Genomic DNA, 17,802 nt, shown 5'->3' with positions numbered 1-17,802 from the left:
ATCGCCAAAATCCACCACTTCTCTGAGAAGGAGAAAATCCTCAAACTTGCACGCCTGCAGTCTCCCCTGTCTTTTAACGGAGCCCGGATCAGCATATATCCTGACTTCCCACTGGAGATATCGGAGCAACGCCGAGCTTATGATGGATTAAAGAAGAAATTGCGAGAGGCTGGAATCAGACATGGTCTCCTCTTCCCGGCGCGCCTGGTCTTCACCTTCGGTTCTGAACGGAAAATATTTCAAAACCCTGCTGACGCCGAAGCATTCATAGACAGGTTTGTTACACCTGCAACCACGGCTCCTTAACGAGTTTGACCCGCTGCGGGTCGCATCTCCTTGCTGATCCTTCGTTGATGCTATACGCCCGCTTGCTGTCCTATTTTTTCCACACCTTCATGTTGATCGCTGCTCGACTCTACCCGTATAAGCAAATGTCACTGTTATAGGAGGATGGATCGGGTTAGTCGGCGAGGCCACCGTTGGGGTAACGTTACGACATGTTTGCTTCACGGACCTACAAAGTTAGTCTATACAGACATTTCCTTGTAGGGTTAAGCTGCTTCCCACTGTTTATGAGGGTATTGATGTTCTGCTTCGTTTGGGGAAGTAGATGGGGGGAGGGTTTAATGTATATTTCAACTGTGTTTTTTTTTTTTTTTTTCTTTTTTTTTTCTTCCTTTCCTTATTTCTTTCACCTGCTCTTGTACTCATTGCCAGCGTTTTTATCACTGCCAGCACACCACAGTATTTTGATTATGTTTTTTCATGGCTGCTAGTTGTTCCCTTATTCCGCCAACAGGCGGCAGGTTAACATTGTTAAGCTGGAATGTCAGAGGTTTGAGGACCAATTTAAAGAGAGGCAAGGTATTCTCCCATTTGAAGTCCCTACATGGAGATATTATCCTTCTGCAAGAAACGCATATAAAGCATATGGAGCAATGGAGGCTAAAATGCAATTGGATATCACAAATTTATCAGTCTACATTTTCTTCTAAGGCTAGAGGTGTGGCGATTTTATTTCGTCGGAACATCCCATTTCAGCATATTTCAACCATCTCCGACCCAAATGGGCGCTATCTAATTGTAACAGGCCACATTCTGTCACGTCACGTGACTTTTTTAAATATATATGCACCCAACTTTGATGATCCGGCTTTTTTTAGGAAAGTTTTCAACCTTATCCCAGACCTTTCCACTACCCACCTCATCGCTGGGGGAGATTTTAATGCGGTATTAGACTGTTTCACTGATAAGCTTTCCACTCGCTCAACTGTTCCTTCTAATTCCACCATCACTCTGAACAATCTAATTGGATCTATGAACCTTGTCGATATCTGGAGGTTACATCATCCTACCGACTGAGACTTTTCTTTCTTTTCTCACGTGCACAAATCATACTCACGAATTGACTATTTTCTAACAGATGCCAAATTGACTACTGATATAATTTCTACCAAATACCACAATATCCTAATTTACGATCACAGCCCAGTTGAGCTCAGTATAGACTTTGGCTGTGCAAAACCTACATTTGACTGGCGTTTTAACCCATTATTACTCAACGACTCACACTTTCGCCAGCAAACAGCCAACTGGATCACAGACTACCTGTCCCACAATGACACCCAAGATGTCTCTGACTCCACCCTCTGGGAAGCTTTTAAAGCTGTAATGCGCGGCCATATTATAGCCTATGAGACCAAAGTGAAAAAAGACGGACAAAAGGAACTGTTAGAAGTTACAGCACGGCTGTCTACCCTTGAAAAAGACTACAGAGCGTCTCTCTCACCCTCTAAGCTGAATGAAATATTGCAACTTAAATTTAAGTATAACACTATTCTTTCTAATCAGGTGAGCACAATGCTATTAAAAGTGAGACAAAAACACTTTGAACTGGCTGATAAGCCAGACAAACTTCTAGCCCGTCAGCTCAGGAACATCCAGGCTAGCAGAGCGATTCATAAAATTAGAACCAAATCAGGCGCCATCTCCACTGACCCTAAAGAAATTAATGAATGTTTTCACAAATTCTACGAAGACCTTTATACATCAAAGACCACTGCAGATCCGACACTAATTTCTGAATTCCTCCAAGCCCTTCATCTTCCTAAATTGAACCCTTCCGACCAAGTGGAGCTAAATGCAAACATAACGCCGGAGGAAGTGGCGGGAGCAATACGTTCTTTCCCCAACGGGAAGGCCGCTGGCCCGGACGGGTTCAACATTGAATTTTACAAAGCATATCTGGACAAAATCACCCCTTTAATGCTAAGGATGTTCAACCACTCTATTGCTACCGGTAGACTCCCCGACTCTCTATATTCAGCCAACATCTCTCTGTTATTGAAAAAAGACAAAGAAAAGACCGACCCAGCCTCATATCGTCCCATTGCCCTCCTCGGATGTGACCTCAAGGTGTTTACCAAAATACTTGCCAATAGACTTAATAAATGCATAACAAACATAATCCATCATGACCAAACTGGATTTATTCCAGGAAGATTTTCCTTTTTTAATGTCAGGCGACTGATGAATGTGATGTACTCCAGATACGACAAAGATTCCAAAATTTCCATTCTAGCCCTTGACGCAAGGAAAGCTTTCGACCAAGTGGAATGGAAGTACATCCTAGCAGTAATAAACGAATTCGAGCTGGGCGACAACTTTGCTTCCTGGGTTGAAATGCTTTATGCCTGTCCATCTGCTTCAGTCATCACCAACTACAACAAATCGCCCACTTTCCCTTTACAGCACTCCTGTCGTCAGGGTTGCCCTCTGAGCCCGCTGCTTTTTGCGATTGCAATGGAGCCTTTCGCTATCGCTGTAAGAAATCATCCCTCCATTGCTCCATTAATTCTAGGTAAAGTTGACCACCGTATCTCGCTTTACGCAGATGACGTGGTCTTGTTTCTTTCCCGCCCCGAAGAATCCCTACCTCACGTATTAAATCTTATAAATAAATTTGGCAAACTATCTGGATACACCATAAACTGGGATAAGAGTGAATTTATGCCTCTAAAAGGAGTACTGGACCCAAACTTTATTAATAATTTGCCCTTCCGCGTCGTCACTGACAAAATTAATTATCTAGGAGTGGCTGTCCCCAAAAATCCCAAACAGATTTTCAAACTGAACTTTTTGAGCATGATAGAAAAACTTAAATCTAACATTGAAAACTGGAGACTGTTACCATTGTCTATGATAGGACGTGTGAATGCGATAAAAATGATGGCACTCCCCAGGTTTCTTTACCTCTTCCAAACTTTACCCATTTTTATACCCATGTCATTTTTTTAAACTGTTGGACTCCATTATTCTTGCCTTTGTATGGGGTTTCAAAACACACCGCATCTCCAAAAAACATCTGACCAAGCCTAAATCCGCAGGAGGCCTCAGTCTGCCTAACTTCCAACATTATTACTGGGCCGCGAACACTAGAGCGCTGATGTACTGGCAAGGTGCGTACCCATATATAGTCACTGATTCTACCCCTGCATGGCTTGCGATTGAACAGGATCTCCCCAAAACCTCGCTTCCTGCCCTTCTCTTCACACCAACCATCTCCCCTAAATCTGTCATAGGTAACAACTTCATGGTTTCCAGTTCTTTGAAAATTTGGTGGCAAATAAAGAAGAATTTTAACTTTCCAGACACCTCAGTGTACGCGCCAATCTGCTATAATCACAACTTCCCCCCCTCACTTACCGACAATACCTTTTTGCTCTGGAAAACTAAAGGCCTTGTCACCATAGCAGACCTGTATATTGACAACACTCTTGCCAGCTTCGCACAGCTACAGGAAAAATACACACTTCCTCCTTCACATCTCTTCCGTTTTCTACAGATTAGAAACTACATCTGTACTAACATACCAAACTTTGAATCTTTTCATACCCCCTCTGACTTTTATACTATTATTAAGCGGGCCCCCGGCTCTAGAAAATTGGTCTCTTGCTTTGTTAATTTTTTTGCAGCCCACAACTCTGCCTCTACGCAACATTTAAAGGAAGCCTGGGAGGTAGATCTTGGTGTTGTAATCAATGATGATGACTGGGAAAACTGCCTCACTGCTATCCATGGCTGCTCTATAAACTCTAGACACCAACTTATACAATTCAAAGTACTTCACAGACTCCATTACTCCTGTACCAAACTGCATTCTTTCTACCCCTCTGTCTCTCCGATCTGCACAAAATGCAAAATCTCCGAAGGCACCCTAGGGCACCTTTTCTGGTTTTGCCCCAAACTACACTCATTTTGGACAGATATCTTTAAATGCCTAACTACAATACACAATTGTGACATCTCTCCAGACCCATGTACTGCAATACTGGGCGGGTCTCAACAACTCTCATCTCTAACCCATCCCCAACAAAAGACAATACAATACTGCATGGTCATCGCAAAAAGGAACATTTTATCCCTCTGGAAAAGCGAGGACGTACCTTCTTTTAAGACCTGGCTAGCTGAAGTAACCAGCTTATTGCATCTGGAGAGGATACGACATAGTATCTCCTTAACCTCATCATACTTTGACCAAATGTGGCAACCTTTCCTGTCTTATCTGTCAACAATGTCCTAGAGACATTTATTTTGTGGCTGGCACTGTTTATTATTGCTATTGCTATTAATCTTATACTATTTGATTTTAATTTTTTTTTCTTAGGGTGGGTGGGCTGGGAGTTATTTCTATACTTTTACACTCATGTTTATGTTCCTGTTGTTTACTATTTGAAAATCTATAAATAAAGTAATTAAAAAAAAAAAAAAGTTATGAGTATCAAAATAATGTAAAACCACTCACAAAATGTTTCACAACAGTATACAATCCCCAACAACAATTGGGAACAAACAGAAGAACAGAAGCAGGAGACGAAGTGATGATGATAAAGAAGGAGTTTATTGAATAATCTTAGTTGCATATGTTTCAATACAAATCCAACAAGCAGTTACACCAAAATGATCCACAACAACATCCCAAAAACGGTCACACGTAAAACAATATAAATGACCAATCAATACAGTGCATGCATCAATAAAATATATAAATGGTTAAAATGATTATAAATGAGTATATGATTAAATGAAATAATAAAACTATTACATGATAAATGATTATAAATGAATGAAGAATAAAAGAATAAAAAAGTAAGTAAAACACAACACAAATGTATGGTTGGTCTCTTGAAGCAAAACAGACATAGTTATCATCTAATGATCTCTAGATCCTTCAAATAACTCAGTGAACTATTCTCAAATTGTGATTATTTCACAATGTCTCTTCCTACTATTGTAATGTCTCCTGTCTCTTCCTACTATTGTTGAATTGGATCATAGTATGGAGGTGGGTACCTTTCTGTTACCTTAGGAGTGAGAGCAGCGACTCCAGACATCTTTTAAAATTGGGAGCCCTGATACATGTTACAGATATTTTCTTAGAGATAAAACTTACTTTTAAAACCCCATAAGCAGATTCACTCAGAACATACCAAAGAACAAATCAAACATAAAAGTAAATCAAAAAAATAAAGTAGCCTATGAAAACCGTTAATGTAAGTAAACGCAAGAGTGTGTTCCTCACTCTTAATATCTGCTGCAGATGAAGTTGAGTTTGTGAGATTCAGGACGGCTGATCCAGCGCTGATCTCCTCCAGACTGAACTGCTCCTTTTCTGTTCTCGAGTTTGCAGTTTTCTGGTGTGGTTCCGTTCCCTGGAGCCCAGTTGTGATAGCACACCATCTCTCCACTCACCCAGAGCCACATGTTCATGATGCAGTAGTTGTGTAAACCCAACCACACCGCCGCAGTAGACGCCCGTTTAACCACGTTCATCACACGCCGCTGAATCTCTTCTGAATGAACCGACACCAGATCCACATGATTCTGTCTGCAGTATCTCAGAGCTTCAGACCACGTCAGATTCTCTTTGACCACAATCAGGTCAAGATCTGGACACAAAACAAACCACAAGCAGAAACTAGAGAGAGACTGATCAACAACAACATGCAGAACAAACACTGTGGAGGAATTTGTCGTGTCAGACATGTAGCGTCAACTTTAAGAGATCTGGAGGTGATGATGGATTGAGTATTCTGTGAGGATCTACTCACCTTCATGACACACAAAAGGATGTTGATAGTGGCAATAGTCGTCATTCCATTGTCCCTCAGGGTTCAGGACAACATCTGTACAGTTTTCACCATATCCATAATTATCAGGTTGAAGAGATTTCCAGTATCTGAATGAGGAGTCACTCTGATCTGACCACTGCCATGAGTCTCTGAACAGACCGATCCAGATCTGTGATCCAGATAAGTGTCTATCACTAATGAACTGCTGAACCTGTTGATTCTCATTCTGGTTTCTGACACTGACCAGATCAATGTGATTCTGTCTGCAGTAACTCTGAGCATCTCTCCAATTCATCACCTGATTGACAAGGAAGAGTCCTGTGTTCGCTTTAAGAAAAACAAATGAGAAAAAGATTCATGAATCAGTTTGTTTATTATTCTTACGCTGCTTTATGGTTTGGATGTGAACAGGAGCAGGGCCCTTTAGGGGCCCCCAGAGATCTGCTTTGGTGTGGTAGGGGGGCCCGACCTCATATTTTGTCATAGGGCCCAAAATTGCGAGCGGCGCCCCTGAACAGGAGCAGCAGTGGAAACATCAGAAATACAACATTTATAGACAGTGATATATTGAATATTCACAATGTTCAAGATATTTCACACTATACCATGATCTGTCTAAAACGGTCTGATTGGCTGAAACATGTGCATTCAAATGAAACGAAGACAGTCAGTTGCACAGAAAAAAACATTAAGATGCACAGAAACTTGATGTAGGGGAGCGCAGGGCACAAACTAATGCGGGGTAAATATTCCACTAGCATAACCAAATTTATTTATACCATAGTAAAAGTACATTTCTGGCTGAAGTGAATTTTTCATCTCAGTTTTAGTATTATTTTAAAATGAGACAAATCTGCTTTTATTTTAATCTTCAATCTGTTATTTACCAGTTTATTAATGCTTCCCAAACCAGCAGAAGACACTAACCTGTGTTATATTGCAGTATCGCAGATGGGAGAGTTGTAACACTGCATTACAATGAGCCCCGCTGTTATTAAACTATGCTATTCTATGACATTAGCATTGTAATTTACACCATTTACTTTTATGGATTGTAATGAGAAACCACAAGAAACAGGTGATTGAGACTGACAGTTGATGTTAAATGTTCAGAAATGATTACTTAAACAAATGTAAAGCATTGTGTCTAGTTTATGTGTCTGGTGTTCTGTGAGAGCTGTGTGTGGAGGAAGTGAAGTGTTTTTCTGAATGTGTTTCATCTATTTGTGCTCATTGTTTTGAACTATACTGTCGAAGCATGCTTGCAATATGTTCATTGTCAAACTCCAAAATTTGATTATTTATAATTCTTAAAAAATACCATTGTTTAGTTTGAAAAAGTTAATTTTATTTTATTGCCAAAATATTATAGTTTGTCGTGTTTAAAATGTTATCTGATCTAATGAAAAAAATAAAGTCCAGGTGAACAGGAAGTTGTTGCAGACTTTATTTCAGTGTAATGATGTATTTCCAGCTGAAACAGAATATTGAATAGAGGGCGGGGTTTATTTTATAGCTCCTCCTCTCTCTCTCTCTAGAGGATGGAGGGGCGTAGTTCAAGCTGACATCATCAGAGAAGGAAAGCCATTCCACAGCAGAAGAAGATGATCAGAATTTGACTAAAGATTACCAAGATAAACTATAGTTTCAAAAGATTAACTAGCACAGAATAATTGTTCACTTTAAGACTAACAATGTGCACTAACAAAATAAATATTGTACATTTCGATTTCACCCGAACTTTAAGCTGTTATATGATTATGTTACAACCCCTCACATGTTACAATGTACCCCACCTACGGGGAATAACGCAACATTTCACTTCCTTTCTTTGGAGGTAAATAATGATAAACTTATACGCGACATTTGTACTAGACAAGTGTGAAATTAATGTGGATAAAAAAAATATACTCTGAACTCCACGTGGATTTAAACAAACTGAGAAATTCAAAAAGTGTGCCCTGTGTTTTATTATAAAGTAGCTTCACTATTGAACTGCTTCTTTACATTTCTCAGCAACGATGGTGTATGTTGTTATAACGTAGTGATTCTAGATCGGCAGCCATATCACTCTGTAGCCCAAAACTGGTTGGGTTGAGCCTGGTCAGTACCTGGATGGGAGACCTCCTGGGAAAACTAGGTTGCTGCTGGAAGAGGTGCCAGTGAGGCCAGCAGGGGGTACTCACCCTGTGGTCTGTGTGGGTCCTAGCACCCCAGTATAGTGACGGGGACACTATACTGCCAAAAAGCACCGTCCTTCGGATGAGACGTTAAACCGAGGTCCTGACTCTCTGTGGTCAATAAAAATCCCAGGATGTCTTTCGAAAAGAGTAGAGGTGTGACCACGGCATCCTGGCCAAATTTGCCCATTGGCCTCTGACCATCATGGCCTCCTAATCATCCCCATATTCCGAATGGCTTCATTACTCTGTCTCCTCTCCACCAGTAAGCTGGTGTGTGGTGGGCGTTCTGGCGCACTATGGCTGCCGTCGCATCATCCAGGTGGATGCTGCACACTGGTGGTGGATGAGGAGATACCCCTGACACTGTAAGCGTTTTGAGTGTCTAGAAAAGCGCTATATAAATGTAACGAATTATTATTATTATTATTATTATTATTATTATTATTATTATTATTAGATAGGCCCCTAACCCCAATCACACTTCACAGAACAATACAAATACAAAATAAGCTCACTTTTACAATTGGAAAACTTTTAATTTAACTCAAAATGGGAGACTCGTTTCTTTTTCCCTATATCTTGCTTATTCAAAGCATATCAAATTGCAAAACCAATTGCAAGAACAAAAATAAATCTCATGACATAATCATCATATGAACAATCATTAGATCACGATCATCTTTCAAAACAGGCAGAAGAATTTACGAGTCTTCAAAGATAAATGACTGGAGATCAAAACAATGTTTGTCAATGTTTAGACACAATGCTTGTGAAGGTATCAAGTCCTTTTCAGTTCAAAGCCCATAATGGAAGCAAACCATACATAATGCATTTGAAAGGTTGGGTTCTTAAGCAAAGGGTTCAAGAGAAGGATGTTTGTGGGCTTGCGTAGATGTGTGTGAATGTGCTGTGTGTAGTATGGGATGAGTCCACTCAACTCCATTTTTCCCAGAGTCAGTGGTGATTTAAGGCATCATTTAGGAGCGAGGATAAACTGTTCAAGGCCTACCTGAAGTCCAAGACTAGACGAAACTCACTCACGGTCACAGCATTTCAACACCACGCAGTTCAAACACAGCTGCTAAACGAATGGCATCGCGAACATCCGAACACTCGTCCACTGTGTAGCTGGCACAAGTCTTGTGACACGAAAACCTTCAGTCTTGTTGGGTTATGGTCAGCACCATACTTCACAGTGCTTACTGTCTGATTAAGCATTTGTATAGCCCAAACACTGCTATGGAAAGGAGCAGCTTGCTGGAACCTTGGTAGTCGAAACACTCTTCCGCAGTGCAGTAAACAAAGCTTTTAAAACACAGCAATCTCAAGTCTTGTCAAAATTCTGGCACATTTTAAACCTCTAAAGACTCCAGACAGTTCAAACTGCTTCAACTTTGGCTCTTGGTGTAGTGCAAGGGTCACCACACTCGGTCCTGGAGGGCCGGTGTCCTACAGAGTTTAGCTCCAATCCTAATCAAACACAGCTGAACCAGCTAATCAAGGTCTTAATAGGTATACTTGAAACTTCCAGACAGGTATGTTGAGGCAAGTTGGAGCTAAACTCTGCAGGACACCGGCCCTCCAGGATCAAGTTTGGTGATCCCTGGTGTAGTGGAAAGAAGCCTTCACCCACATGCACACACACCTGCATCTAAATTAACCTGATTTCCTCCATTTCTTTCTGGCTACTGACTCCTCCTACTTGTTGCGATGCATTATGGGTTCTGTAGTTTGTTTCTTCGTTACATTGTAATGGACTATAACTCCTACATGAACCAGTTAATCTACATATGAAAAACAGCCGTTGTAGGTTTTGTGTTGAGATACTGAAGACTGAAAATATTCACCTCTAGTCACTGCTGTATGTTTATTAATAATGTAAGATCAGTTTAGATTTCTAATATTTTTAGTTTCTTTAATTGCAAGTTTGCATTGTGACAAATTATCTTATGGAGGGACAACAAAAGATCAAAGTGTGTTCAGTGAATGAAGGCTTTTCTTCTGGCAAATATTGTGGTGATACAGAAATTGTCTCAAAACTAAAAGTGTGACAAATATCAACAGTCTCTTCTAATTCACAATCAAATTCAATATTTATACTATGTAGTATTGCAAATTTGATATATGGTGCATCTATGAATGAACTCACTGTTGTTGCAGATGAAATGTCGGTTATCACTACATGGCAAATCCTCAAATTTTCCATTTCTCATATAAGCACAATTATCTATGCCTTCTGGTTGTCCAGTAGCCCAGTTCAGATAGAGCGCAGGTTCACCTGAAGACCACTTCCATTCATCACGACGTGTCCTTTGCAGCCCAATCCAGACAAGCTGAACACTTCCAACATTCACACTCTTCTTCAGCTCGTTCATGTCGTACATGTTGTCAACGGTGGCCAGATCTGAGTAATTCTCTCTGCAGTATCTCTGAGCTTCAGTCCAGGTCTTCCTCTCATTTATAAAGTGATACTGACGCTGAACACATTCAGATACGGAGCAGAGAGCTGTGAAAAAGAGGCTTTGCTTTAATGCTTTTCATATCAGGACCAAACCTAGAAACTAGAAACCATAAATAAAACCACAAACACACTCACCAATGAGAAGAAGAATGAAAAACAGAGTTTGGTCCATTTCTGTGGAAGAAAAATACATATATTCATGATTCATTTTGGTGTAAAACATGATTAGCCATCTTAACAGGAAAATAATACAATATTAACATGTCAAAGGTCTAATTCTAGTTAAAGAATGAAGATGTGAGTTGTTCTTACTTCAGAGGTTGTGTTTCTGTCCTGAGTCTGATGTTTCTGTCTGCAGCTGTAATGTGATTCTTATATCTGCTTTCATCCGTCATTCAGCGTCACATCATTTGTTTATTGCTCTAAACAAAAGGCCTTGTAATTTTTCTTCCTCACTCATGTGTTTTTGTGATGTTGCTGTAATTCTCTGAAAGTGTGATGATTTGAATGTGACTGGAGGGTCTGTAATGACATGCAAATCAAAGACGACAGCAGCAACACATTCAGCTCATTATTTATGGAAATCATAGGCACAGAGAACAAACACATTATTTTACTATGTATGTTGTTTCCTCTTCATGTGACGTCAACTCACAGTCAACATTATAACATTATAAACATGCTTGAACCTCTCTCTCTCTCTCTTTCCGCTGATTAACATGCAAATGAGGACCTCCAATGACTATACATGACTCACATTTACATTCACTTGTGTTATTTTTATTCTGCAACAGCAGCACAGAAGCTAGAAAAGATAGCACACAAAGATGCATGAATAAACAGCTACTAGAGCAGGAAATTAATTTAAATAGAAACATTAACAGTCATGTCACATCACTGTCACGTCAACAGTTGAGTTAAAATAATGGTTTTATTATAGCTGTGTCTTTATACGTTCCATGAGGAGAATAATTCAGCACCTCTAATGATGTTTTTTTTATTTAGGATTGAGCAAACCTGTTTGTTTATGAATAAGGCTAAAGAAGCATTGAGTGGTAATATTTTGGTATTACAATTGATTTGATTTATTCTTTTGTTAGTCCACTACTATAATTTGGATTTTAAAGGGGTCATCGGATGCCCATTTTCCACAAGTTCATGTGATTCTTAAGGGTCTTAATGAAAAGTCTCTAATATACTTTGGTTACAATTCTCAATAGTAGTGTAAAAAAACACCCTTTACCTTGTCAAAATCAGCTCTGCAAAAAATCAATCATCATGGTCCCTTTAAATGCAAATGAGCTCTGCTCGCCCCAACCCTCTCTAATGTGGGATGAGTGTAATGTTTACTTTAGCCGTGTTTGGCAGTGAAACTTGCCAACAAGCACATTATTAAGAAAGGCCGTTTGCAAATATGCATAAATTCCCTTATAATCACTTCTGTGGGTGAAGCTGCATCATAAATGATTCACACGAACATAGACACATATGTAGATCTGGATCAGCTATTTTCTTTTTGAAAAACGAAAGTAACATCCTCTATGTCTTCAGCGGCTCAGATGTCGGAAGAAAATGACTACTGCTATGTTCATTATTATATCCAACAACAGAACACCTCAGTCGCTCAATCTGAGACATTCTTGTCTTCTCCTGCACCTGAGTCACACAATGGCGATCGGAGTGGGACTGTTTCATTTTTAAAGCTCTGCATGGTTTAATCAAAATCCTCCAAATCACCTATACATTTCCTTGTCATTTCCACCACACACATTAAAAAAAAGTTAAAAAGTTCTCATCACACATTAAATAATGTATCCACAATTTATGAGATCATGCTCTACTTAATGTAAAAATTAAAGTTATTCTATTTTTAAATAACAGCTGTATATTGTGATGTGGTGGAAATTACATTTGTTCATTGCAGGTTGGAAATAAAATGTTAAATATTAACCATTTCTCTTGTAATTAGGGCCCGAGCCCAAAGGGGCGAAGGCCCTATTGTTCTTCTAAGGGTTCTTATTAGGGCCCGAGCCCAAAAGGGCGAAGGCCCTATTGTTCTTCTAAGGATTCTTATTTGTTTTTTTTTTTTTTTTTTTTTTTTCAACCGTTGGGGCACTTTTGGGGGCCTTAACATACTCAAAAACTCTTGAAAATTTGCACACACGTCGGAATCTGCCGTCGTCCGGACGCCACAGAGGCTGGGACCCGGGCGTGGTTCAGGGCCTCTACAGCGCCCCCTGGAACACAGTTTGAAAACTTGATGTACTGCGCACACATACTTGCACGTACTCATATGAAACTCGGTACACATATAGAACTCATCGAGCTGAACAACTTTTGTACTCTATGTCATGGGCTCCACGCAACAGGAAGTGGGATATTTAGGGCTGTTTAAAAAGCGCATGCTCTGGAATTTAACGTACTCCTCCCAGGAATTCCATGGGATTGTCACCAAACTCGGTCAGCATGATCTCAAGACATTGGGGACGCTAAATTGCGAGGAGATTTTTGATATCTCGAACGGTTTGGCCGTGGCAAGGCGACAAAGTTATGGCGAGAAATGAGAAACAGGAAGTGTCTAATAACTGTTGCACACATTGCCTGATTCTGATGAAACTTCACCAGTTTGTTCCTTGTATGATGCCGATTCCATAAATGTGACTATTATGAGTCAAAGTTATAGCGCCACCAACTGGCAGCAGGAAACGTGTCATTTTCAAAATGCTTTGAAATCAGCCTCTTAATTTTACTCGATTTTCTTTAAACTTCATCAAAATCATGTCAAAACACGGCCGATAAGAATATGTAAAGGGGTCGATGATAAATCAAATGCTGTTGCCATGGCAACGTGTCAAACTTTAAAATTACATTCCTGTCTTTTCGAGGCAGATAACATGCTTAGAATTTCATGAAACTCAACACACACATCAATATTAATGATAGTTAGACACTGGCAAAAGGTCATAAATGGGCGTGGAGCAGGCACTCTATAGCGCCATCTTTTGACAAAAGTTGGGGGGTTAGTTTTTCCTACAGTCACCAAACTCTGTACTTATATTGTTCTCATCAATCTGGACAACTTTCTAAATCAAACTCATTAGCTAAGACCAACAGAAAGCCGGCTATTTTGATTTGAATGTGGATTTTTTGAAAAATCAGGTAGTAAACAAATTCACACTACTCCTAAGAACAACCAGCTTTTCACACCAAACTTTTTTAACATGAAGAGAAGATTCTGAAGATGTTAAATTGCGAGCGGATTTGGGATATCTCGAACGGTGTTGACGTGGTGATTTTTTAAAGATGTAGTAAAAAACATAACCCTAATTTTTTATATCTTTAAAGTGCAGCATCCAAACTCTTTAAAACTTTTTTCACACATAGATCTAATCATTCTGAGCAAGTGCTGGAAATATTAATTTTATACAAGCTTCAATGAATTAAAGAAAATTAAAAAAAGAACTCAGAAACCTGCTGTCACTCTGGGTGAATGTCTCTACAGTATGTGTGTGCGTTCAGTCAGGCACAGAGAAGCTCATTATTGCAGGGGGGAGGGGTGAGAGGCAGAGAGGGTGACAGAGTAGAGAGCCATTCTACAGACCACCTTTGAACAAAATGCACATACTGTATGTAGTGTAATTACATAAATATGTCTGATCTTTGAGAGTCTGATATTTTGAGAAAATATAAAGGGTCACTAAGTCTTTCATTGTTCGTATTTTGCAGTTGTTGTTTTTTATTTATTTTTTACTTAACTGTACCATGAACTTGTCCTATTCAGTCACATAGCAAAATATTTAAAAAAATACAACTTTTTAGCATGATCAATTTATCTTCATTGATAGACAATATTTACATAGTGTTATTTATTGAATATAAAATAATAATAATAAAAAATTAAGACAAACTTTGACAACAAAACAAACGTTACTGTTATCTCTTCAAAACATCTGAAAACCATAATTTTAAGAACAGTTATAAATATATATATCACCCCGTTAAAATACTCAACTTGATTTTTAAAGATATTTTGAAAGAATGAAGCGTTTATAGAGCACTTTATTGTGTATTGCTGTACACCCACATGAACTGTGTTCATGTTCATGTTAATTCACTGTACATAAACTTTATATGAATACTTTTTTTTAAGCTTAATATTAATTAACATTAATAAATGCTATTTATTTATTGGTCATGTTAACTGATATAGTTAATTTTAACAAATGAAACTGAATGGCAACATTTTATATTTTGTGTGTATGTGTCTGTGTGTTGATTTTAAAGTGTAACCCTTTCAATTCTGTAAACTTAAAATCCAAACTAGCAGATGGTTACTGTGAATGCATGTGCCAACTGGGCACCGTCTTCCTTATTGATTCTTAGTTATGACAAAAATTGATTTTATACAAAAATATATTATACAAAAATTGTACAGATAGGTAACAATGACATTTAAGCAGAAGTGGTGGATATAAAGGAAGCAGTAATAACATTTTGCTATCATCATGAAATACATGTTCTTATTTGTAGCATACTGGTTCACAGTTGGCATCTATTTGAAGTCCTTGCATTGATTGCATTTAATTAAATCAACATTATATTTGGTCAGTCTGATCTTGAGGCCTTAGAGATGTTAAATTGTGAAGATCTTGAGTTTTCATTAAAGGGCATGTCCGTGATGGCCTGACAAAGTTTGATGTTTCTGCATAGACATAGAAGTTGTTATAACTTAGCCTGAAAATGTCTGATCTGCCACAAAATTCACAGGTTTGGTAAGAGTCCTGGCCTGAAGACACCTAAAGACCAATATTCAGATATTATCATAGCGCCACCTGTTGGCAGCAGGATATCTCATATATTTCACTAACTCAAACACACCAAGGTCAATCTGCACCAAACTTCATATATTTGATAATAGTGCTGGCCTGAACACATCTACATGCCAATAATCAGTTATAGGCATAGCGCCACCAGCTGGCAGCGGCAAGTTTGGCACATTTAAATGACTTATGACATTTTTTCTATATTTACTGTATTAAAAGCATACTGCCCACCGTTTGCTGTTTTCCTGAAGCCACCGGTCGGCGGTGAGCCCGGGTGCGAGGGCCCGTTCATCGCTGCTCGCAGCTTTAATTTTTTTTTTTTTTTTTTTCTTTTTTTTCAACCGTTGGGGCACTTTTGGGGGCCTTAACATACTCAAAAACTCTTGAAAATTTGCACACATGTCGGAATCTGCCGTCGTCCGGACGCCACAGAGGCTGGGACCCGGGCGTGGTTCAGGGCCTCTACAGCGCCCCCTGGAACACAGTTTGAAAACTTGATGTACTGTGCACACATACTTGCACGTATTGATATGAAACTCGGTACACATATAGAACTCATCGAGCTGAACAACTTTTGTACTCTATGTCATGGGCTCCACGCAACAGGAAGTGAGATATTTAGGGCTGTTTAAAAAGTGCATGCTCTGGAATTTAACGTACTCCTCCCAGGAATTCCATGGGATTGTCACCAAACTCGGTCAGCATGATCTCAAGACATTGGGGACGCTAAATTGCGAGGAGATTTTTGATATCTCGTACGGTTTGGCCGTGGCAAGGCGACAAAGTTATGGCGAGAAATGAGAAACAGGAAGTGTCTAATAACTGTTGCACACATTGCCTGATTCTGATGAAACTTCACCAGTTTGTTCGTTGTATGATGCCGATTCCATAAATGTGACTATTATGAGTCAAAGTTATAGCGCCACCAACTGGCAGCAGGAAGCGTGTCATTTTCAAAATGCTTTGAAATCAGCCTCTTAATTTTACTTGATTTTCTTTAAACTTCATCAAAATCATGTCAAAACACGGCCGATGCGAATATGTAAAGGGGTCGATGATAAATCAAATGCTGTTGCCATGGCAACGTCTCAAACTTTAAAATTAGATTCCTGTCTTTTCGAGGCAGATAACATGCTAAGAATTTCATGAAACTCAACACACACATCAATATTAATAATAGTTAGACACTGGCAAAAGGTCATAAATGGGCGTGGAGCAGGCACTCTATAGCGCCATCTTTTGACAAAAGTTGGGGGGTTAGTTTTTCCTACAGTCACAAAACTCTGTACATATATTGTTCTCATCAATCTGGACAACTTTCTAAATTAAACTCATTAGCTAAGACCAACAGGAAGCCAGCTATTTCCATTTGAATGTGTTTTTTTGGAAAAATCAGGCAGTAAACAAATTCATACTCCTTCTAAGAACAAACAGCTAATCACACCAAACTTTTTTAACATGAAGAGAAGATTCTGAAGATGTTAAATTGCGAGCGGATTTTGGATATCTTGAACGGTGTTGACGTGATGATTTTTTAAAGAAGTAGTAAAAAACATAACCATCATTTTTTTATATCTTTAAAGTGCAGCATCCAAACTCTTTACAACTTTTTTCACACAGAGATCTAATCATTCTGAGCATGTGCTGTTAATATAAATTTTATACAAGCTTCAATGAATTAATGAAAATTAAAAAACGAAATCAGAAACCTGCTGTCACTCTGGTGAATGTCTCTACTGTGTGTGTGCGTTCAGTCATGCTGAGAGAAGCTCATTATTGCAGGGGGGAGGGGTGAGAGGCAGAGAGGGTAAGAGAGCTGTGAGCAATGCTACAGACCATCTTTGAGGAAGAAATTCACATATGTACTTTAATTACATAAGTCTGATCTTTGAGAGTCTGATATTTTGAGAAAATATAAAGGGTCATTAAGTCTTTCATTGTTTGTATTTTGCAGTTGTTGTTTTTTATTTATTTTTTACTGAACTATACCATGAACTTGTCCTATTCAGTCACATAGAAAAAGATTAAGAAAAATACAACATTTAAGCATGAGTGATTTATCTTCATTGTAGACAATATTTTCAGTGTTATTTATAGAATATAAAATTATAATAATTAAAAATTTCAAGACAAACTTTGACAACAAAACAAACTTTGCTGTTATCTGTTCAAAACATCTGAAAACCATCATTTTAAGATCAGTT

At 38.9% G+C, this 17,802-nt stretch overlaps 1 protein-coding gene across 1 annotated transcript; it reads right to left on the bottom strand.

Moving 5' to 3' along the window:
• Positions 1 to 5,583: 5,583 nt before the first annotated feature.
• Positions 5,584 to 10,947, bottom strand: LOC141333951 (C-type mannose receptor 2-like). The gene is made up of 4 exons (XM_073839104.1): positions 10,911 to 10,947; positions 10,464 to 10,820; positions 6,111 to 6,458; positions 5,584 to 5,948 (listed from the first exon to the last, which is right to left on the bottom strand). The coding sequence occupies exons 1-4, from the start codon at positions 10,945 to 10,947 to the stop codon at positions 5,584 to 5,586; spliced, it is 1,107 nt and encodes a 368-aa protein (XP_073695205.1).
• Between the last annotated feature and the right edge of the window lie 6,855 nt (positions 10,948 to 17,802).

This window comes from Garra rufa, chromosome 4, assembly GCF_049309525.1.
Source record: "Garra rufa chromosome 4, GarRuf1.0, whole genome shotgun sequence".
NCBI lineage: Eukaryota > Metazoa > Chordata > Actinopteri > Cypriniformes > Cyprinidae > Garra > Garra rufa.
The sequence above is the reverse complement of the archived record's forward strand: the minus strand, read 5'-3'. Positions and strand labels throughout refer to the sequence as shown.